The sequence below is a fragment of the Peromyscus eremicus genome, chromosome 14, assembly GCF_949786415.1.
Source record: "Peromyscus eremicus chromosome 14, PerEre_H2_v1, whole genome shotgun sequence".
Classification (NCBI taxonomy): Eukaryota; Metazoa; Chordata; class Mammalia; order Rodentia; family Cricetidae; genus Peromyscus; species Peromyscus eremicus.
This window is the reverse complement of record NC_081430.1, coordinates 50,748,105-50,771,180: the sequence shown is the minus strand read 5'-3', so window position 1 is coordinate 50,771,180 and position 23,076 is coordinate 50,748,105. Positions and strand designations below refer to the sequence as shown.

At 38.7% G+C, this 23,076-nt stretch overlaps 1 protein-coding gene across 3 annotated transcripts in view; it reads left to right on the top strand.

Annotated features, from left to right (window-relative positions):
* The window catches only part of Btbd7 (BTB domain containing 7), a 91,980-nt gene that overhangs the window by 33,162 nt on the left and 35,742 nt on the right, over positions 1-23,076 (top strand). For 2 of the 3 annotated variants that reach the window (XM_059279930.1, XM_059279931.1), the window contains exons 2-3: positions 10,064-10,251; positions 11,729-12,808. In XM_059279930.1, coding sequence (XP_059135913.1) covers positions 10,170-10,251; positions 11,729-12,808 — 1,162 coding nt within the window. In that variant the 5' untranslated portion in view covers positions 10,064-10,169. Of the gene's footprint in view, positions 1-10,063; positions 10,252-11,728; positions 12,809-14,070; positions 14,131-23,076 lie in introns of all 3 variants that reach the window. The other variant, XM_059279932.1, reaches the window with a different exon arrangement.

Genomic DNA, 23,076 nt, shown 5'->3' with positions numbered 1-23,076 from the left:
ATACCTGAAGTTTCACAAAAGTGGTCACCATCCACTCCCATAAATACTAGAACCACTATACACAAGATTTATTCTAACTGTTGACTTCAGAGGGACAAAGAAACTTAAGAATGACTCTGCATTTGTCATGTAAAACATTCTGTAGATAACTGGTGCTCTGGTGGACAGACCTCAGGATCCTGGAATGGCCACTATTAAGCAAGGTATTGTATAGAAGTTGCAGTTCCTTTTCACTGGGAACTTAATAACCTTCCACCCCATGTTTATTTGGGTTCTCTTAGCTTCAATATGTGAGTAAAAATTGAGTTTTAGTACAGAATTATGTCCAACTCTTAATCATTATCACATTCCCGTTTCAAAGAATTTAAAATGCCATTCACATGACTATTCCCTTTATGATCCGTCAGCTTGGAATTTGGACTGTCCTAATGGTGACTGCCCAGGCACCTTTGAATATCTGTCTTTGTGTTCCTGTTTTCTTCCCTGTCTCATGCCATAATCTCAAACTTACTATCAGGTTTACCTGCCAAGCTTGTTTGTTTAGAGACAGGGTCTCACTGTATTGCCCTGGCTATCTTGGAACTCAACTCTGTAGACCAGGCTGTCCTCAGATATCTGCCTGCCTCTGGCTCCCAAGTGCTAGGATTAAAGGCAGGCGCCACCGCTCTCTGCTGTGGTGCTGTTGTTTTGTTTGTTTGTTCGTTTTAAAGACAGAGTCACTATGTAGTCCTGGCTAGCCTGGAACTACTATTTATACCAGTCTATACCCTTTTAATAGTTATTTTTAATAGTTTTTAATAGATATTAGCAATTTTTAATTAGTTATTAGCAATTTGCTGTCAGAAAATCTGAATACCTAGTTTATGAGAATTTTTTTCACTTAAATTAAGTTCTTTTCAGTGTTTTCTGACCTCAGGGTCAGCTGCATTTCTTCCTGAAATCTTTTATAAGTTCACATGTGAACTCAGGCTTCTCACTTCTCTAAGTCATCTGGAGCTATTTTCTGTGCATTACTAAGCCAGCAGTAAAAAATCACTGTCCTTTAACTAGAACAAAGATTTCATTTGTTGAGGCAAATACATGACTTGCTCAAAAACAGTCTGTTGTAAACAAAAGTTACTTATGACACCATTACCTTATATGACAGTTGATAAGCTCTACAAGCTATCTTGCAGGGCTTCATATTTGTTTTTCACTCTCTGCTTATAGCTCTTTTTTCTTTTTTTCAGGAAACTCCCTGCTCCTTCCAGAGTCATTTCAGTATGAGGAGTATTGCTAGTAGGAGAGGCCAACACAGGATTTGATATTGGGGGTAACTGGGCCAAGGCCACTCCTGCAGTGGCTACTGTAGGCATCACTATTCTGACTCATAGACTGTCAAAGATGACAATAAGGAGGCTAAACAAGCAGTGTATGGGGCCAGCTTTTTCACTCTACCCACTTCCTATCACTCAATTCAGTAGAATTTCATTCTGAGGTTGTAAGTCTGGATGAATTATTTTGAATGTAACTCTGAGTAAAGCTTCCCAGATCTTTACAGTGCAGCTAAATCCATTTTTCACCTTCTGGGAATTAGTCTCCAGCTTTAAATGCTGAATAAAGTGAACTTTTTGAGACTACTTCAACATCTTCAACATACATTTCATCCTTTCCACATCCATGGTGCAAATCAAATGATCCCTCCAATGACATTCCTCTTATGCTAGGCTGCTGTTGTAGTTTTCCAGCAGCACTATATATTTGCTTAATTCTTCAAACAACCTTGTGTGTTAGTGATACTGTGTAGCCAAAAGTTTCTCCGGTCCTACCCGGCCTGTGGTCAGTCGGGTCGAATCTCTCCCACCCGTGTCCTGCAGTTGCTTGGTCCCAAGTAAACACACAGAGGCCTATATTATTTACAAACTGTATGGCCTATGGGTCAGGCTTGTTGTTAGCTAGCTCTTATAACTTAAGGCAACCCATTTCTTTTAATCTATTTGTTGCCATGTGGCTGTGGTGTTACTGGTCTATTGGCATCTTGTTGCTCCTTGGTCGGCGGGCTGGGTCTCCTTTCTCCTTTCTTCTCCCGTCTCTTCAGTTCAAATGTCCTGCCTAACCTTATTCTGCCTCACTATTGGCCAAACAGCTTTATTTATCAACCAATCAGCAACACATATTCACAGCATACAGAAAGACATCCCACAGCACTTCCCCCTTTCTGTCTAATCAAAAAGGAAGCTTTTAACTTTAACATAGTAAAATTACATATAATAAAACAGTTATCGAGCAAGAATTACAGTTACAGTATCTAATCTATTTGTACTTGGCAAAATTAAAGAGAAAACATTCTACCATCCATCTTATATTTGTGAGTCCAAAGTTTTATATCTAATCTATCTTTTATCACAACTAAGGAAAATAACTATCTAGTCTTCAGCTACATCAAAGACCCCAGAAGGATACAATAAACAGGAAGTACATGGCAAGCAACTTCCATAATTCTAGAAATAACAGAGATACTTGGCTGCCTGGACAGTCATCCAAAGTTTCTCTGTAATGTTGGGGCATCTTTCTTCAGCCTACAGGCCTAGACGCTCTGGCATAAGATAAGTTTGTTTATCATAGATGACTATTAATGTGTCTTAATGTTTTACAATTTTATGCATAAACATAATACCTTAAGGGTAGAAATATACAGTATAACAAAATTAACTTTAAATTTGTATCAACAAACTAAAATCCATAGCAATGTAAAACATTTCAAACAAGTTGTTGCTCTTTAAAAGTAGATTTAATAATCTACCCTTTTTTCCTATCATTTCTATTTCATTTTCCCCCATTTGTTCTTTTAGAAAGAGATTGACTATGACAAAGCCCCTAAACAAAGACAAACATCCATAATCCATTTTTTTTTAGGGGCGGGGGAATGTGGGCATAGTCCTTTAGGCTACTTGATGCTGATTAGGGGCACTGTTAATCTTATGGAGATCCTGAGAAAATTAAGAATTATCGTTAAATATTGACTGTAGTAATCTGTGAGGCTGGATCATCTCAGTCAGTTGCTTTGAAGCTGTTTTGGATGTTGGATCATCTGGGCCATGGCTGTCATCATAGACCTTTCAGGAGGTCTCTTGATTGATCAAACCATGTTAGTCTGGAAGCAATCCACAGGATCTCATCTTCTGTGGAAACAAAAGCAGAACTTCTTTTCCAAAGCAACGTATCCTTAGACATAAATTTTGAAGTCAAGATACCTTTAAAATATACATATTGGTTTAACTTGGTAACCCCTACAATTGAATGTTTCTCTGCAGTTAAAACTCCAAAAAAAAAAAAAAAACCATAGTAATATGTAGTATCTAGATTCTTTGTGTAATTTCCATCTTTATGTGGCTTAACTTTCATATTATTCTTTTTTGGGAGGGTGTCTTTGTTTTGTTTTGTTTTTGTTTTTTGAGACAGGATTTCTCTGTGTAGTTTTGGTGCCTGTTCTGGATCTCGCTCTGTAGACCAGGCTGGCCTCAAACTCACAAAGATCTGCTTGGCTCTGCCTCCCGAGTGCTGGGATTAAAGGCATGCGCCACCACCTCCCGGCTTCATATTATTCTTATTGTCTCTTTAAAAACTTTATTTTTTAAAACTGCTTATTTCTTTATATAATTGTCTATATTCCTTTTCCTCTCTCTTCCAAGCCAGTGTACATTTTTACACACACTGTAAACCTTATTCCATCTGAATCTGCCTTATTGTGAATTTGTAATTATTTTTTGACCATTGATTTAAACTGCAAAATAGGACCAAAGTGGCAGCCCTGGCTACTGGCTCCGCCAACCTCAGCTTCCTAACGTGGAGGTATGTTTACCGCAAGTTTTAGGGGTGCCATGCTCACCACCAACTCTGGAAAGCAGTGGGTCTATGCCTCCGTCCAGCAGCATGTAGCCCAGAAGCCTTTTTATTTTTTTGGTCTATACTAGCAAAAGCTCAATCTACCATGCAGTATGCTGCACAGCTTGGAGACATCTCTATGTACCACAGCAGGAATCTGCCATGCTGTAGATCAAGCCCACAGGCCACAGAGTCTCTGTATCACGGCTTGCCTGAGAGATACAATTAGGAAGCTGTTTTTAGTTCCATTTTAGAATCTTTTTTTCAAAGCTTTCTCAGGTTTTGGGTGGAAATTCTTGCTACCACGTCTGGGTGCCAAAGGTAGCCAGAAGTTTCTCTGGTCCTGCCTGGCCCTGCAGTTGGGATGAGTCTTTCCCACCCGTGACCTGCAGCTACTTGGTCCCAAGTAAACACACAGAGGCTTATATTATTTACAAACTGTATGACCTATGGGTTAGGCTTCTTTTTAGCTAGCTCTTATAAATTAATTCAACCTATTTCTCTTAATCTATATGTTGCCACATGGCTGTGGTGTTACCAATCTGCTGGCATTTTGTTGCTCCTTGGGCGGTGGCTGATGTCTCCTCTCCCTCTCCTTTCTTCGTCTCTTCAGTTTGAATGTCCCGCCTAACCTTATTCTGCCTTGCCCTTGGCCAAAGAGCTTTATTTTTCAACCATTCAGAGCAATACATATTCGTAGCATACAGAAAGACATCCCACAGCAATATTGTCATTATTTTAGAAGGAAACCTGGGTCCTTATTAACACTTTTCTGAACAAGATTTCTCTAATAAGTCCTCCAGCATTAATGTCTTCTACCTTCAGGCCATCCAGTAATCCTTATAAAACACAAATGAGTTCAAGGTCAACCTGCTGTACAGAGTGAATTCCAGGCCAGCCAGGAATACAGAGAAACCCTGTCTGGAAAAACAAAACAAAACCAAAACAAAAAACCACAAATGTAATGGTACAGCTTTCTTCCTAATCTGTGCTTCAGTAGTTAGCCTGTTGTTTTGTGGGTAAAAGCTTTACACCATATACTATTTGAGGCTGGCTTTGATCTAGTTCTTACCCATATTGTAATGTGTACTCCTTAGGACTTAGTCTTAGACAATATCTATCAACAGTCATAGTAATAACATTTATTAATTTAAAGATTTCATACCCACTTTGGGTTCTGTGGAAGATAATAAGGATTCTTAGATGAATGAAAGAGTACCTATCAGTGAACTTACAGTTTGGTGGAAATATAAATAATTATTCAGTTATGCCATGGTTTTAAGCCATAAATGAAATAGGATTATGAAAACTGGAAGTGGGACAGATTGGGACAGGAGCTGTCACTGTTTGTGTATCATATTTCTTCTACCCTGAATGACTTTTCTTTAAAAAAAAAAAAAAGTTGACACATTCCTATTAATTCTTGAACCCAGATGATGAATGAATGAGTAAGTAGATGGATAGATAATCAAGCATAAAAAAACTGCTATTCTACTGATGAGGAACATGAAATTCTGCTATGGTCTGTCTAGTTATGCTTTTTGTATTGTTTTAAGTGGTGTGTGTGTGTGTGTGTGTGCGTGCGCGCGCGCGCGCGCCTGAGGAGTCCCTGGAGCTGCAGTTACAGGTGGATGAGTAATGGGAACTGAACTCATGTTCTCTGTGTGCGCTAACTGCTAAGCCATCTCCCCAACCCCTTTCTGGTTCTTAAAATGTTTCCTAGTATAGAGCTGAAGGTTTGGAGGTAAAAATAGAAATTTTGGCTCTTTCATTTTATTGACATTGTACAAAGTATTGACCTCTTAGTCTGATAAGTAAAAAAATTACTAGAAGAATGAAATGAGCAAATACCTATGTAAACTTTAAAACTAGAGTTTGACAGGGAGTAAATCTTCGATAAATATGAGTTGTTATATTTATAAATATGAGGTAAAACATGGTAATAGAAGGATGTAGAGAATTTTAACTTAAGGTTGTTAGTCTGTTTTTAGGGAATGGGTTTCCTTTATCTTTTAATCTCTATTTCTAGCTGGTCTGGAAATGTGAGATTTGGCTGTGGAGTGAACATTTATTCTTGGATTGGTCAGATCTGAGTTATGCATGTTCTGGTATCCTGTCTGGTTTGTACACCTTTATCTTTAAACATCCTGGATTAAGTGATATATTGTATGATCAGCTTCAGTTTGACAGAAGTTTCGCTATAGTTTTGCATTTCTCTTTCCCTGTGAATTGCTTTTCATATTCACATTTGTTCTGTATCTCCATGCTTCTATCCCTAATAGCCAAACTAAGGGGAAACATGTTTGAAATTCAAAGTCCGGCCAGGGTGGCGCACACCTTTAATCCCAGCACTGGGAGGCAGAGGCAAGTGGATCTCTGTGAGTTCAAGGCCAGCCTGGGCTACAGAGTGAGTTCCAGGACAGGCTCCAAAGCTATGCAGAAAAACCCTGTCTTGAAAACCCAAAAAAATTCAAAGACCAAGTGCCCTTTTTTTCCTTTTTTTTTTTCTCCATAGGCTAACATTTAATATAGAAATGAATCTCTTCTCCATCCTCATTTCCCAAGTTAGTGTCATACTGCTTCACTTTTAGAAACCCTACTTCAGCCTTCTTATTTTACAGGTGCAGAAACTAAGGTCCGTTAAAGTAATGACAGATTACAGCTCCTGGTACCGGGAGCTTCTACTGTCTGTCTTCTGCTGAAAGCAGTAAAAAGTGTTTTGAGAGCTGCAATCAGCATTTTTTTTCCCGGGCTGCATTTGGAAGTTCATTTCTTTGGTGATCTGTAGAGCAATAGGGCTCCTTTAGATCATGCTGAATACTTCTCCTCACAGTGTACCTTAACATTTGAAGGAACTGAAAAGTCCTGAGGTAACCTCTAGCTTTATTTAACCCTGCATTTTCCAAATTTAGGGGAGAGTCTTTGGAAATGTTAATTTAGACTTTGGTGGATGATGGGAAGAGGTTGGCATATATGTTAACTTTTTTTAATTCTTATTCAATTGTTTGTTCATTCTATGTGAGATTTCCCACCCAGCTGACATGTTTAAAATTCACATCTTTTGATTGGGATTGATCATGTTGAAGGTTAACAGAGGAGTCTCCCCAAAATGGTGACTTTAGAAAAGGAACTTAGCAGCTCTCTTGGCTCGCTGTGTCTGTCATCTGGGCCCCCCAGTCCCGAAAGGCTCTACCCTTTCCTGCCACATCAGCCAGAAATTGGATTTTACCCTGTTGGCTGGAGAAGATATTTCCAAAGCTTGCCTGGAAAGAAAATAATCCCTGGGCTATTGAAATTCTGATTAATTCTCATTTCCAGAATCTAAAGGCAGCAAAGTAGATTAAGAAATAAGTAATAACTGGGCAGTGGTGGTGCATGCCTTTAATCCCAGCACTTGGGAAGCAGAGCCAGGCAGATTTCTGTGAATTTGAGGCCAGCCTGGTCTACAGAGCAAGATCCAGGGCAGGCTCCAAAACTACACAGAGAAACCCTGTCTCAAAAAAAATAAATAAAATAAAAATAAAATAAGTAATAGGTACTGTGTACCATTTGGCATAGGTTGTTGGTTGCCTGAAAAGTAAGGAAATGCTTCCTTCAGAATTTTAAGAACAATTATGGCTTTAGTATTAAATCTGCAAAGCCAGGATTACCCTGAGGATTTAGGACTGCTTTAGACATGGGGTAGACTTCAGACTATATCTGATTCTGACTCCTTCACATTTCTTTCCAAGGCTTGTTTCAGTTTTGTAGTAGAGCTCCTATAGGAGATAATTCAAGGAATATCTATAGGAGTTCATATTCAAGGGTGCTTCCATTGATGAGGGCCTCACAGCAGAGACTTTGTCCCTGAATTTCAAAGGTATTTCATTTTGACTTCAAGGTGAAAGTCCTTCTGCCTCTGTTCTTAGGGAAGGAGTGATGGCCATTCATCTTTAGCTCAGCCAGTGACTTTCTTGGTACCTGCTACATACTCATTTATCCTGCATAACTGATGTTGTATGACCTACAGGTTGCTTTAATTACGTTCATAATAAAATTTAAATTTTTTTTCTTAAAGGGATTTTTTTTTGGGGGGGGGGGGCGTTTCGAGACAGGGTTTCTCTGTGTAGCTTTGCGCCTTTCCTGGAACTCACTTGGTAGCCCAGGCTGGCCTCGAACTCACAGAGATCCGCCTGCCTCTGCCTCCCGAGTGCTGGGATTAAAGGCGTGCGCCACCACCGCCCGGCAAAGGGATATTTTTAAAACTTAGTTTATATATTAAACAGATTAATGTGACTCATTTATCTATCTGTCTGTCTGTCTATCTATCTATCTATCTATCTATCTATCTGGGGGGGCAGGGTTTCTGTATGTTCTCTAGCCTGGTCTCAATTCCTGTGCTTAAGGGATCCTTCTGACCTTCTCATCTCAAGTAGCTAGGACCACAGGTGTCCACCATGGAGCCCAGCAGTGTTAGTGTCTTGAGCAAAGCACATCAGATCCTCAGATGAAAATAATTCATGTGTGTTAAAAGCAAAAGTAGTGAGTGGACTGTGTCCACTTCGGCTGACACTTGTGTCTGGAAGCTAGTCTCATTTTTCTTGTATTTCAGAATAGTTCATGCCTCTGGCATGCTTTGTGTTGTGTCAGTGAAGTTTCTCAGTAGTCAGTAGAAGGTAAAAATCAAAACAAACAAAAATAGAGCCAATATGACTTCAGGAATGAGTAAAGGAAGCAGGAATCAGCTTTAGCTCCTGAGCAGTACCATGTCATTGCACTCTTAGGGAGTGACCTGTCATTCTCACATCCATCTTTATGCCACACTCACAGCTCGTCTTTGAAAGTTTTTGGGTTTCCCAAGTATTTTGGTAGACTTGATGTTGTATGATGTTTTTATTCAATATATAATTTTTTAATATATGTATTTCCTTGGCTGGCCTGGAGCTCACTATGTGGATCAGGCTGGCCTCAAACTCATAGGGGCCTACCTGCCTCAACCTTCCATGTACTGGGATTAAAAGTATGCACCACCACACCTAGCTTTAAATCTAAATCTTTAATGAGTAAGAAGAGTGAGGTTAGACCTGTAAATAAGGGTACAACTTTGGTTCATAGGACCTCTTTCAGTTCAAAGAATGGTTAAAGGGGCCAGTAAATGGGGTTAGAAAGATGATGGCTTAGTAGTTAAGAACATGCACAATTCTTCCAGAAGACCTGAGTTTGAGTCCCATCACCCATGTCAGGCAGCTCACAATCTCTTGTAACTCTGGGTCTTGGGGGATCCAATGCCTCTGGCCTCCTCAGGCACCTGAACTCACATGCATACACACACACAATTAAAAATAATAAAAATAATTTTTAGAAAATGGCTCATAGAATCTTTAAGCTTCTCTAAAGCTTAACCTGAAAACTAAGATTTCTTAGACTTACTGATTTTTTTAAAAGAACAGTATAAACTTTATTTTATTTTTGGTTGTTTTAATTATGATGTTAGAGATCCAAACTAGGACTTTGTGCACATAGACAAGTACTCTACTACTGAGCTACTAAAAATGGAATGTCACCAAGTATCAAACTTTAGAAAACATTTAGTTATTCATGTGCGTATATAAGTGTATCGTTTGACTGCAGTTACTTCTGCTTTACCTAGTATCTGTATCTAGGTAGAAAATCTCCAGCCTTAACTGAACACTGTAAGTAGATTTCCATATAAGTGTTTGTCAGTGTGTGTATGGACATATACATGGTGATGGCACACACCTTTAAGCCCAGGACTTGGGAGACAGAGGCAAGTGGATCTTTGAGTTCGAGGCCAGCCTGTTCTAAAGAGCAAATTTCAGGACAGCTGGGGCTTTGCAGAGAAGCCCTGTCTGAAAAAACCAAAATAAATAAATAAAAATAAAAAATGTATGTGTAGCCTGACAGTATATTATTTACCAAAAAAAAATTTTGAGGTAGCTTTTTAGATTTTATTTATTTTTATTTTTATGTGCAGTGTTGTTTTGCCTGCGTGTATATCTGTGAGAGGGTGTTTGACCCTGGAGTTACAGACAGGTGTGAGCTGCCATGTGGGTGCTAGGAATTGAACCTGGGTCTTCTGGAAGAGCAGGCAGTGGCTCTTAACTGCTGAGCCATCTCTCCAGCCCAAGAGCTTTTTTTTTTTTTTAATTCGTTTAAGATAATTTAAAACAATAAATAATTTATCTTTGTTTCCATCAAGAAATGGATGAAAAGAGGCTGCTGGATCCAGGGTTGAAGGTTCGTAAAGGCCTCTGGAATTACACTCTGAAGAACCAGCAGATGGAATGCCGGAGTGACTGAAGAAAATGGGTGCTAATGCATCTAACTATCCTCATTCATGCTCCCCACGGGTAGGGGGAAATTCACAGGCCCAGCAGACTTTCATAGGTAACTTTGCATTTTTAAATTTTATTTTCTGTTGTGACTGTAAATAGAACTGTGTTAACAGTTATCTTTTTAGATGAAAAGAGTGCTGAGCCATAGAAAAATTATTATAGGCAATGAAAATTCTGCAATATCTAGGTTCCCTGCCCTCACCCCAATGTTAATCAGGCTTGTTATAAATGCAGCCTTAGTATGGTTGAAGAGAAAAACATTTTACAATTATAGACAATATTCTTAATTTGCAAACTGCCTCTCATTTCCTAAAAATCCATGAGTGAGCCCTTAAGATAGTCCTTGATTACTAGAAAACCAAAGACATTTTTAAAAATTTAAACAAAATTTTGTTTCTGTTTGTTGTTTTCTTCTTTCCTTCGACCCTCCTTACCTTCCTTTTTATTAAAAAGTGTTACAGAACACTTTAATTTGGTGGAGGTATTCATGGCACATAAGTAAAAGTCAGGACAATTTGTGAGAGTCAGTTCTTTCCTAATCCCCATGTGGGTACCAGGAATCAAACTCAGGACATCAGGTTTGGTGGCAAGTGACTTCCCACTGAGCCATCTTTCTGGCCCTTTTAAAATAGATTTATTTCTTTTATTTTATTTTGTGTATGTGTGATGTATGCATGGGTGTGCAGGTATACTTGCCTATGTGTACACAGGGAGGCAGACATTGACATCAGGTGTCTTTCTCAATTACACTCCACCTTATTTTACTTTTAAGATTTATTTTCTTTTGTATGTATGTGTTTGTGTGACAAGTGCCTACAGAGTCCACAAAAGGATGTTAGATCCTCTGGAACTAGAATTACAGGTGGTCATGAGCTGCCTGTTGGGGGTGCTGGGAACGCAATGCAGGACCTCTGTAAGAACAGCAATTCTTTAACCACTGAGCCGTATCTCTAGCTCCTCTACCTACAGATGGGTCTGTCACTGAACCTGGAGCTCATGTTTTAGCTATACTAGTTGGCCTGTGGTCCCCTAGGATCTGCTTGTCGCCAGCTTCCCAACACTATACCATTGTGTCCAGCTTTTATGTGTCTGATGGGTATCTGAACTTAGGTCTTCATGCTGTTAGAGCAAGCACTTTATCCACTGAGCCATCTTCCCTGCTCCCCACTCCAAACACGTGCATGGGCACGCATGCGTGCGAACACGAACACACACACACACACACACACACACACACACACACTCACATACACACACACACACACCCTTATTTGAGCTCTCCAGCCTAAGCTATTATCATACTCTTGACCTCTAGCCTCAACCTCTAAAGTGCTGGATTACAAGTCTGCCCCACAGTGCCCAGCCCTCTTTCTAAATATAAAAATGAGTTATTTGCATTCATAAAAAACAATGTTCAGTTTATTTGAGTTGTATCAGAATGTGTTTATAACAATTTTAGGCATGAAATATGTTGAGTAATGTTGAAATTGAATGTTAAGAAATTATGATTTGCTTAATTTTCTTCTTAGGAACATCATCCTATTCTCAGCAAGGCTATGGTTGTGAATCAAAGTTGTATAGCCTTGACCATGGCCATGAGAAACCACAAGACAAAAAAAAGAGAACCTCTGGCCTTGCTACCCTCAAAAAGAAATTTATTAAACGCCGAAAATCAAATAGGTCGGCTGATCACGCCAAGCAGATGCGAGAACTCCTCTCTGGGTGGGATGTGAGAGACGTCAATGCACTAGTAGAAGAATATGAGGGAACTTCAGCCTTAAAGGAGCTTTCTCTGCAAGCCAGTTTGGCCAGACCAGAAGCCCGGACACTACAGAAGGATATGGCTGACCTTTATGAGTATAAGTACTGTACTGATGTGGACTTAATATTTCAAGAAACTTGTTTTCCTGTTCATCGTGCCATTTTGGCAGCAAGGTGTCCATTTTTTAAAACACTGCTTTCTTCCTCACCTGAGTATGGGGCAGAGATAATAATGGACATCAGTACAGCTGGTATTGATATGCCCATGTTTTCTGCCTTGTTACACTACCTTTATACGGGAGAATTTGGAATGGAGGACTCAAGGTTTCAGAATGTCGATATCCTTGTTCAGCTTAGTGAAGAATTTGGAACACCAAATTCCCTTGATGTAGATATGCGTGGACTCTTTGATTACATGTGTTATTATGATGTCGTCCTTAGTTTTTCTTCAGACTCTGAACTAGTTGAAGCTTTTGGTGGAAATCAGAACTGTTTAGATGAAGAGCTCAAAGCCCACAAGGCTATTATTTCTGCACGGTCCCCATTTTTCCGAAATTTATTACAAAGGAGGATACGGACTGGTGAAGAAATCACAGACCGAACTTTGAGAACTCCCACAAGAATTATATTAGATGAGTCCATTATACCAAAAAAATATGCAAAAGTGATATTACACTGTATGTATACCGACGTGGTGGACCTCTCTGTTTTGCACTGTAGCCCTTCTGTGGGGAGTCTCAGTGAAGTTCAGGCTCTCGTTGCAGGGAAGCCAAACATGACCAGAGCAGAAGAAGCCATGGAACTTTATCACATAGCACTGTTCTTGGAATTTAACATGCTTGCACAAGGTATGAAATTCTGACTTTAAATTTTATTTCTAAAATTATATATTTGTCTATCAAATTAAAAACACAACTACTTTAATTCTATATCAGTGTCTAGAATATACAGGGTTAGTTTCTTCTCAGTCTGTAATTAGGATTGCTGAGACAACTTCAGAGTCAGTATTAATGTAGCTCTTCATTTACTATTAAAAGCAAATATTCAGTACTGATGATAAAGAACATTGGTGAGAGTGCAGCCTTGTTTTTGCCTAATGTAAGATGATGGATGGGTGTGGGACTATGTGATTAGCCACCTACGCCGTCTCTGCTCTAACTTTGAACCCGCCCATTTCCCCCGATTTCAAGTTTAGATTCCTATATTTACATTTAACACCTTGTTGATTCTTAATTGCTTATAGTTAGAATAGATTCATTATAAAAATAAAAGGTAGGACACACTGAAATTTATTTTAATTAAGTCTCTGACTTACATTTTAAAATAGTTTGAATTTAACTTTCAAGCTTGCCTTATACATCAGGCATTAGCTTGTAAAGTAGTTAGTGCCAGACCCACATGCCTTTTTCATTTGTTTTAAACAAAACAAACTATCATCTGTCTGTCTGTCTATCTATCTATCTATCTGGGTAGCATATTTTTTCTGTGTTCTAAACAAATGAGTATATGAATATTGTGTTAAGAGAAGTATATGTCTTTTGGCAAATGTTAAAATCTTAACATTTCAGAGCTGGAAAGAGACCTTTCCTACACAAAGGAGGTGTATACTTAGTTTTCTGTGGCCATAAAATAAAATGAAACAAGTTATATGACCCAATATTACTTGAGAAATTTAATTTTACTAGTGCAGAGTCACTAAAAGAATTTTAAAAGCTGCCAGCTAGAAGAGAATGTATCATTTTCAGTAAAGAAAACTTAGCATGGTTTTCTATCTTAAAAAATACATGGCCAGATCAATCAATTAATAGGACTTTGAAAACTATTTTCTTAAAACCCTAGTAGATGATAACATTAATAATAAGATGAGAATCAGGCATTGATAAGGGAACAAAGGTTACAATTTCTCTTACATAGCCTTTTAAAATTTAATTTACCATTGTCTTTCAGTAACAGACTAGTTTTGTTTTTGTCACAGCAAGAATGTCAAACTGTTTTTATTAGTTTAAGATAATCATTATGTTAATAGCTGACTGTTTAGAGATGCCAGTTTATAGGGACAATATCAGAAATGACCTAGCAGCTTGACCTACCATTCCTTTATTCTATAAAGCCAAATTTGTGAGAAAATGCTTCTACAGAAAATTTTGAAGTTTGCCACAGCACCAAAAAGGTATGACAAATCTTTCTTTTCTCAAACTGTGTGTCTTATATATTTAACTGTTTTTAAAAGTGAGAGTACATATCTTAATGTAATTTTTTAGTTTTTAATGAAAAGTGAAATTGCAAGCTAGCTCTTAGGTCTTTGGTGGTACTCGATTGCCTGTCCTGGAGCTCTTTTATTTTCTTTGGTGAGTTAATTTTTTCTGTCATTTACATGGAAATTGCATTTTATGCAGGACACTTAAAGATCTAAAATGTCCCTTCTTTGTCTCAATCTGGCTAAACAAGTAAGAGCTCATGTCTCTTTCCATTCAACATTTGCAGTCCTGGTTTTCACTTTAGCTTCTTGTGCTTTATGTGAGACATACCTTTCCCTCATACCTAGGATAGATTCATACTAGGCCTTTTATGCCTTCAACATAGCCTTACCTCATTTCCATGAGGAGGACAGTAGTTAATCACTTGTGGAAGGATTTCATGTGATAAAGCTTAAAGTTCAGGTCTGGAGCCAAGTGGACCAGCTTTGAATCCTCCTCTACAGTGTCTTAACATGTTTCACCCCAAACGAGTCATATAACTCGTAATTCCCTGTCTTACTGATTTACAAAAAGAATAATAACCCTATAAAGTAATATTCTGAGGATTAAGGAAACCATAGATGTTAATTGATATGAACAGTATTTGATATGTAATAAGAATTCAATAAATGTTATCTGCTAATCTTTACGACAGGTAATTCTTCCTTGCCAAAGTCGTCTTTCTCCTCTCTCCTTCTGTCCTAGGCTAAGGCTAGCACTTTACCTGCTGAGCTTCATCCCTAGATACACAGTTTTCTAAAAATCATTTTATTTAAGCCCAATACTCGGTATATTCATAGATTCTTTTTAGACAATTATTAGTTTTAAGATTTTTTTCTTATAATTTTATCACAATTTTAAGTTGGTTTCTACCTCTTACTAGTCTACTTGTCACTTTCCAGTTAGCTTTTCCCAACAGGAGTTCTACATACCAATGGTACCTGTGCTCAGGCATCTATAGTATGTGATCAATTTGAATCTTTCCATATGTGTCTCAGGGCTCTAGCTGTGTATACTGTTTTAGAGAGAATTGATTAGTCTGTATTATTTTATTTTATGTGTACAAGTGTTTTGCATGTGTGTTTGTATATGTACTATGTGCATGCCTGGTGTCTGAGAAGGCCAGAAGAGGGCGCTGGATCCCTCAGACTGAAGTAACAAGATGGTTGTGAGCTGGGAATTGAACCTAGCTCCTCTGGAAGAACAGCCAGTGCTCTTAAGCCATCTCTCTAGCCCCCTGGTCTGTATTTTTAGTTTTGTGATTCAAATGAGGATGCTCAGTTAAGAAAGGCTATGAAACTGGGACTATTGATCAACTTGAAGGTAAAATCACATTTCATTTTGTGTTCCTATTACATAGGACATAGTAGGAAGTTTAGTAAATATATAAGTCAATAATTATTAATTTTTATTCCAAATCAGATTTAACTTTAAAAATTAAAGCCAGGGCCCATGAGATGGTTAGCTCAGTAGGTTAAATCACTTGGCACCAAGCTTTACAGCTAAGTTTGATCCCTGGAGCCCACATGATGGAAGAAGAAAACTAACTCTTACCAGTTGTCCTCAAATTTCTGAATAAATAAGTAATGTTTAAAAATCATTAAAGCCTGGGGCTGGAGAGATAGCTTAGTGGATAAGAGTGATTACTGTGTAAGTATAAGGAATCTTTAAGATCCCAGCACCCACATAAAATTCTGGGCATGGCCATGAGGTATATGCAGCTCCAACACCATGAGGATAGAAACAGGAGGATCACTGGGGCTTGCTGGATTCTATACATAAGTCAGTAGCAGTCCACTTCTCTGTTCCTGAATTATGATCGTTTGTAGCAAATGGCAGACTCTGTTCCCTCAATGCATTATTCACCTCCAGCGAAACATTAAAGACCTGAAATTTCCTGTTTCCATACCCCACTGCACTTTCACAAGACAGCTCCTTATGTAGTCCAAGTTGACTTCAAACCTGTAGTCTTCCTGCCTTAGACTCCAGATTGCCAGGTATAGGCCAATGCCGTACTATGCTTAGCTTTTTTGTTGTTAATATAGGTGGATTCTATGGGAAATTTTTTCCATAGAATGATGGAGATGAGATAAAGATTAAAATTGGAGATAAGTGAAAGCCTCAAGCTAGATGATAAAATCACCTACTCCCCTTCCCCAGAAAATACGAGAGAAAACTGGAGCTTTGGAAGTAAGTAGTTAACAGTCCCAAAGTGTATACAATTTAAAGTTACTCAGTTAAATTATGTTCATGGTTGTATAGTGAACAGAGCAGGGTAGTGGTTGTTAACTACAGAACTAAGACTCAGCACCCTGTCTGTTCTGCCACACTTCTATGGGCTATGAAAACCCATCCAAGGATCACTGAATGTTTAAGGAAAACTTCCAGAGTGAGACATAGGTCAGAACAAAAGTACTGAAGAAAACAGTGCAGACTGTAAATAACTTCAGGAGAGCCGATATGGGTATTATAAATTTGAATTTTTATTTGTATGTGTGGGTGTTTTACCTGCATGTATATATGTGCACCACTTGTATAGTGCCCACAGAGGCCAGAAGAGAGCATCAGATCCTCTGAAACTGGAGTTACAGATGGTTATGAGCCAGCTTGTGGATGCTGAGAATTAACCCAGGTCCTCTGGAGGAGCAGCCAGTACCCTTCTTAATTACTGATCCATCTCTCCAGCTTTTGGGCGGGGGCAGGTTGTGGTGTTGCCTGACTGTACCCAGAGCTTGGGAAACTAATTGGGTTTGGGGTCATCCGTGGCTACATAGTTAGGTCTTGCCTCAGAAACAAGCACACACAAAAATGACATTGGTAGCTCACAAGTAGTATGCTCCTAAATGTAGAGCACTTAACCACTTTGTATAAGGCCCTGTGTACAGTCCCTATCACTTCAACAGACAAAACAAAGCTCTGAGTTCAAAAACTAAAACAGAAGCTCTTAAAAGTAAGAGCAGACCTGTCTCGAAAAACCAAAAAAAAAGTAAGAGCAGAAATGGAAAGTATAATAGGGTTGAGAGGTCAAGTTGAAATCTAGAAAGAAAAAAAGAGGCACTAGAGGAAAGTATAAATATCTACTACTTTGCACAAGCAAACTAAGAGTGGAGAAGTGGGATCAGGAAATGGCATTCACATGCAAGGAGGGAAGCTAAAGGCAGCTTAGGTATCAGTCATGTTAGGCTTAGAGAGGGGAAAGAATGTGTCCTGTCTAGAATGGACCAGAGCAAAAATCCCCAAGAAGTCTAGTGTATCAGTTACTTCATGTTTGAACAGTAAGTAGCAAATTTCATTGAGATTTGATGGCTCTTTTAGTGCATTTAGGAAGAATTGGGAATAAATTCAGACAATGAAGCAAATGTATAAAGTTAATACTGAAGAAAAAATTTAAACAACATGAGAGAAAATAAAATACTAGTACAGAGCTTGGCTCAGCAGTAATTAGTATTTAAATATTTGTTATAATAGGAACACAGAATATTAATTTAATAATTAGAATATGTGGAAGTACACAGCAGTAGAAAGAGCTAAAGAATTAATTGGGAGCAGGACTGGGTAGTATAGGGGTTTGTTTTTTAGGGTAAGCATTTTATTAGTATTAGACTTTAAAATTACAAGCATATTAAACTTAATTACAAAATTAATTTTAATTTTTATTACATTTATGTTTTTGAATGTGTATAAAGGCGTTTGTGTGCCACAGCAAACATGCTGATGGAGATCAGGACAACTTGTGGAATTTGGTCCTCTCCTTTTATCATGTAGATAGGGCCTCAGGACCAAACTGAGGTCTGTCAAGCTTGGTGGCAAATGCCTTTACCCACTGAACCACCTTGCCAACCCCAAAATGAATTTTTAAAATAAAGATATGACATCAGTGCCCATTCGATCCAGAGTTCTCTAGAAGAGGCCACATTCCTTAGGGAAAAAGACTAAGAAGTCATCATTTATGAAGATTGTTGTTTTGCTGTTAGGAACATGACGTTCTTTTTCATTGTTTGTATTTTGCCTGTTTGTTTTAAGACGAGATTTTATATAGTCTTGGCTCTTTTTGTATTTACTAAGTAACTGAGGGTGGCTTTGAACTTCTGGTCCTTCAGCTCCCACCTTCCAAGCACCGAGATTATAGCATGTACCACTACACCTGCTGTTTTCGTGATGCTGGAAATAGAACCCAGGGCCATGTGCATGTCAGGCAACAGCTCTACCAACCAAATCATATTCTCGACTTTATGAAAATTGATAACAAATGAGATCATGCTTGTAATTTTGGTTTACTTTGTCTAATTTGGTCATCCTGACAACCTCCAAGTTTGATGGGTTCAGAAACTAATAACTAGCCTGTAAGCGATAAAGTTGTACATACATAACTCATAGTAGTTCTTCTGACCCTTAAGCCCAAGAATTTGGGCATGTGGGAGATAGAAAGGGGGGCAGTGTGAGAACCAGTTTGACAGGTCTCAGGTAGGAGATAGTGGTCCAAGTAGGTAGACCGAGGTAGTTACTGAAGCGCTAGCTTGAAGCAGTATCTATTACAAGTCCAGTTTCTTACTGAGACCAGGAACCTACTTGGAATTGTTGGCCCAGCCAGGAAGTTTAATGATTGGTGGGAGCAGGGACTTGATTGAGTAGGTTGCTGCTCAAACTGCTCTAGATTCTGGAATCCAGAGCACTTACTCAGAGGACAGAGGCTTCTGTTGTGTTTTAGCCATTCTTTTCTGAATAGGCTGCTTTCCTATATGGGTCACTGGAGGTTTTTGGCTTCCTAGCACTAGAGCCTTCCCAGTTTTATGTAGGTTGTTTTGGTTGGTTAGTTGGTTGGTTGGTTGATTGTTTTTTGTTTGTTTGTTTTTTGGGGTTTTTTGTTATTGTTTTGTTTTTTTTTTTTGTTTTGAGACAGGTTTCTCTGTGTAACCCTGGCTGTCCTGGAACTTACTCTGTAGACCAGGCTGGCCTTGAACTTAGAGATCTGCCTGTCTCTGCCCCCCAGTGCTGGGATAAAAGGTGTGCACCACCACCACCCAGCACTGCATAGGTCTTAATAGAGGGGAGAGGCTGCCTCCCCGAAGAAAAGTCAGAAAAGGCTTCCTGAGCCTTTCTCCACTGCTTAGGTTTCAGCACAGGCCTTTTAGGTTAGGAGCTAGTGGCACCGAAAGCAGAGGCTATTGAGAATGCTTTCTGGAAGCAGAGTGGAGCAGTAGTGTCTACAAAAGAAAAAGGGTCACACTATCACAGTCACCACTGTCCTGCCACAGGGCAGGAGCTGTCGTGGCCCAGGTTCTGGGATAACTCATGGTAGAATGTTCACTCTACAGCCATCTCTGTTCCACTCTGCTGAGCTTAGTCACTAGCCTTCCCAGCAATGCTGGAGACTAGCACAAAGCCTCAGATAAACCCTTTTCTTCTTAAGGTACCTGGAATTTTTCTGTGGTTGCTACTCCAGAAGCCTGATTGATGTCAGTGCCTATACTAAAAACAAAATTAGCATATAAAATTAAAATCCCCAAATAGATTATTGAATTGGGAGAAGCCAGAAAGAAGGGCAAATGTTTTACCACTATGGCGTTTTACAGCGCCCATGGTATATGCTGGGCAGTGGTTCTAACATTGTGAGAACAGAAGTGAAAGTGTACTATTACTGCCTTTTTTCCTTTGTGAAGAAAAATCCGCTTTTTAGAAGCGTAATGGCTTACAATCCACAGATCTACTGCTGTCTTTGACATAAATATTGCTGACCTCAGAACAAAATAGCCCAGAAGTAGTACCAGTATTCACCAGAAGTACCATGTGTTCTTCACTGTCAGACATTGCACTGCAGACCTTAAACTTCTTCTTTTTTTTTTTTTTTGGTTTTTTCGAGACAGGGTTTCTCTGTGTAGCTTTGCGCCTTTCCTGGAACTGACTTGGTAGTCCAGGCTGGCCTCGAACTCACAGAGATCCGCCTGGCTCTGCCTCCCAAGTGCTGGGATTAAAGGCGTGCGCCACCACCGCCCGGCGACCTTAAACTTCTTATCTGGATCAAAAATACATTTTCAACCTTTGGAAGATGAAATGTATTTATGATCTGCATTTTAAAATGGACTGTATATTGTATTTGCCATATGTTTAGTCATTATGAATGTGATTATATTTTATTGAATTAAAAATCTTAATAAGCCTCCCCAAAACAGTGACCTAATTTTAAACCCTTAACAACTTGGCCAGCTTCCAAGAGTGTATGCCTGGAATAATATAAAAAGGCAGACTCACTGTCCCCACTCACTATTCCGTTTCTCCTCTTTCCATTCTTTCTATTCTCCTGCATGTTGACACTTTTCCTTTTGTCAAGGTTCAGTGAAGCTGACAGTTCATTTTACTTGTTTATAATTGTACCCTCTTTAGCAAATGAGTCTGACTATAATTCTAAAAGAGTGGTGAACTAAGCTAAAGACCATTTTCAACAGAGCAAAGCAGTCAGTCAAACATGAGGCATAAAGAATTACTTTTGGGTTCAAGTGACTGAGGTGATGCATATCTAATCAAGGAGCATTAGCATTTATAAACAGTTTTGCTGCAAGTTTGAGTAGCGTTCTGAAATCTTACCTATCCTATTTGGAACCTTAAACAGTTTTTGGTGTAGACTATAGATTTTCTCTCTATCCCTCTGATGTCACCTTTGTCCAGGGCACCTTTGTCTTTTATTATTAAATCTCCAAATACTGCATTAACCTTTAAGAACAAACTCGAGTGCTTTATGCCCTGTTTTATATTAGCCATTCCAAGTTAAAAAGTATTTTCTATTTTCTGAGAACTTGCAAACATTTGTATTTGTTAGGTATCTCCATCTTCTAACTTGGCTCTGGAAATGCCTATGTACTGTCTCATTTCCTCTTGTCACATAGTATATGTTCTATAGCTGGAGATTTCTCCAGTCCTGCCTGGCCCACAGTCAGGACAAATCTTTCTCACCCCCAGTCTCACAGCCGCTCAGACCCAACCAAGTAAACACAGAGACTTATATTGCTTACAAACTGTATGGCCGCAGCAGGCTTCTTGCTAACTGTTCTTATATCTTAAATTAACCCATTCCTATTAATCTATAAGTTGCCACGTGGTTCGTGGCTTACTGGTATCTTAACATCTGCTTCTCATAGTGGTGGCTGGCATCGTCTCTCTGCCTCAGCCTTCTTGTTCCCAGAATTCTCTTCTCTGCTTGTCCCACCTATACTTCCTGCCTGGCTACTGGCCAATCAGTGTTTTATATATTAACATACAGAACATCCCACAGCAATATTCCCTAAAGAGAGAATCAAAATCTTGATAGTATTCAAATCACCCCAAGAACCTAGAATAGTACTTTGCTCTTAGTAGACTCTTCACTGTGTACTGTGAATTATTTTTTAAATTTGTTTTATTATTTTTATTTGTGTGTGTAAGTACCTACACACTGAGCCGTCTCTTCAGTCCCCCAAGCTAGCTTTGAACTCAGAATCTGCCTGTTTCTCTTTGGAATTAAAGGTGTATGCCACATGTAGGGCTCCTAAGAGCAATCTTAACCTTTTGATCTAATTTATAATGTAGATTAAAGAACTAATTATGTTTCTAAAATTCAGCAATAAATTATTTACGGTAATGACAGCTACTCACATTTGTAATCATTTATATAACTAAATGTCCCCATAACTTGGAAATTCTCATTCTAAGTTGTCTTGTTTTATTTATTAAGGAAAATAAAATTGTAAGCAGTTGCCAATACTTGTTTTCTATTGAAAATAGAATATTTATTTTCTTTTATTTGTATACTTAAAATGTGTATAGTAATATGTAGCCAAATTTCTAAGCGGTCTTATTAAATAAAAAACATGGAACCGAATATAGGGGTGAAAGCCTTAGAGATCAGGGAAATAGGAATAGCCACCAGCCACCTTACCTCACCAGCTCTGCAGCTTACAAATGCCACGACTTCCTGTCTACCCAGGCTTTTATTATTGCCTTGCTGTTCTGCCCTCTCATTGGCTCTTAGTCGAGCTACCTCACTTCCTTGTCACTGCCTGTCTGTACAGACCGCCAGGTCTCAATGGTTGGTACTGGGATTAAAGGTGTATGTCACCACGCTTGGCTCCGTTCCCTAGTGTGGCCTTGAAAACACACACACACACACACACACACACACACACACACACACACACACACACACACGGAGACCCTGCCTGCCAAGTGATCGGGATTAAGGGCATGTGCCTGACTTTTGTGTTTACTTAAAATGGCTTGCTGTTTCCTCTGATCTCCAGGCAAACTTTATTTATTAACATACGAATAAAATATCACCACATTTTAGCACAAATAAATACCACCACAGTAATGGATGTTATGACTTATTGTATGACATTTTTAATATGTGTATATCTGATACTTTGTAGCCATAACAAGTATTTCTAAAATATGTACAATTCATTTGCTGCAGAACCTGTTGATTGTCTCTTTAAAGTTATATGATGCTTAGTCAGAAGTCCTTTATCTTTTTTCTTTCTTTTTTTTTTTTTTTTTTTTTGGTTTTTTGTTTGTTTGCTTACTTGGTTGGTTGGTTGGTTTTGTTTTTTTACTTTGTTTGGTTGTTTGTTTGGTTGTTTGTTTTTGAGACCAGATTTCTCTGTGTAGTGTCTGGCCTCAAACTTGGAGATTCACCTGCTTCTGCCTCCTGAGCGTTGGAATTAAAGGTGTGCACTACCACCGCCAGTATATAATAATGAAGCTCCAAGGATTGGTGCAGGAATAAGATAGCAACAGATGGATAATAATGTAGAGTCTCATTTTGCCTTGAGTTGTTGAAAGATCTATTCACTATACTTTCTACATATTACTATTTATATTTCAAAGTGAAGCATAAAAATTTAAAACAT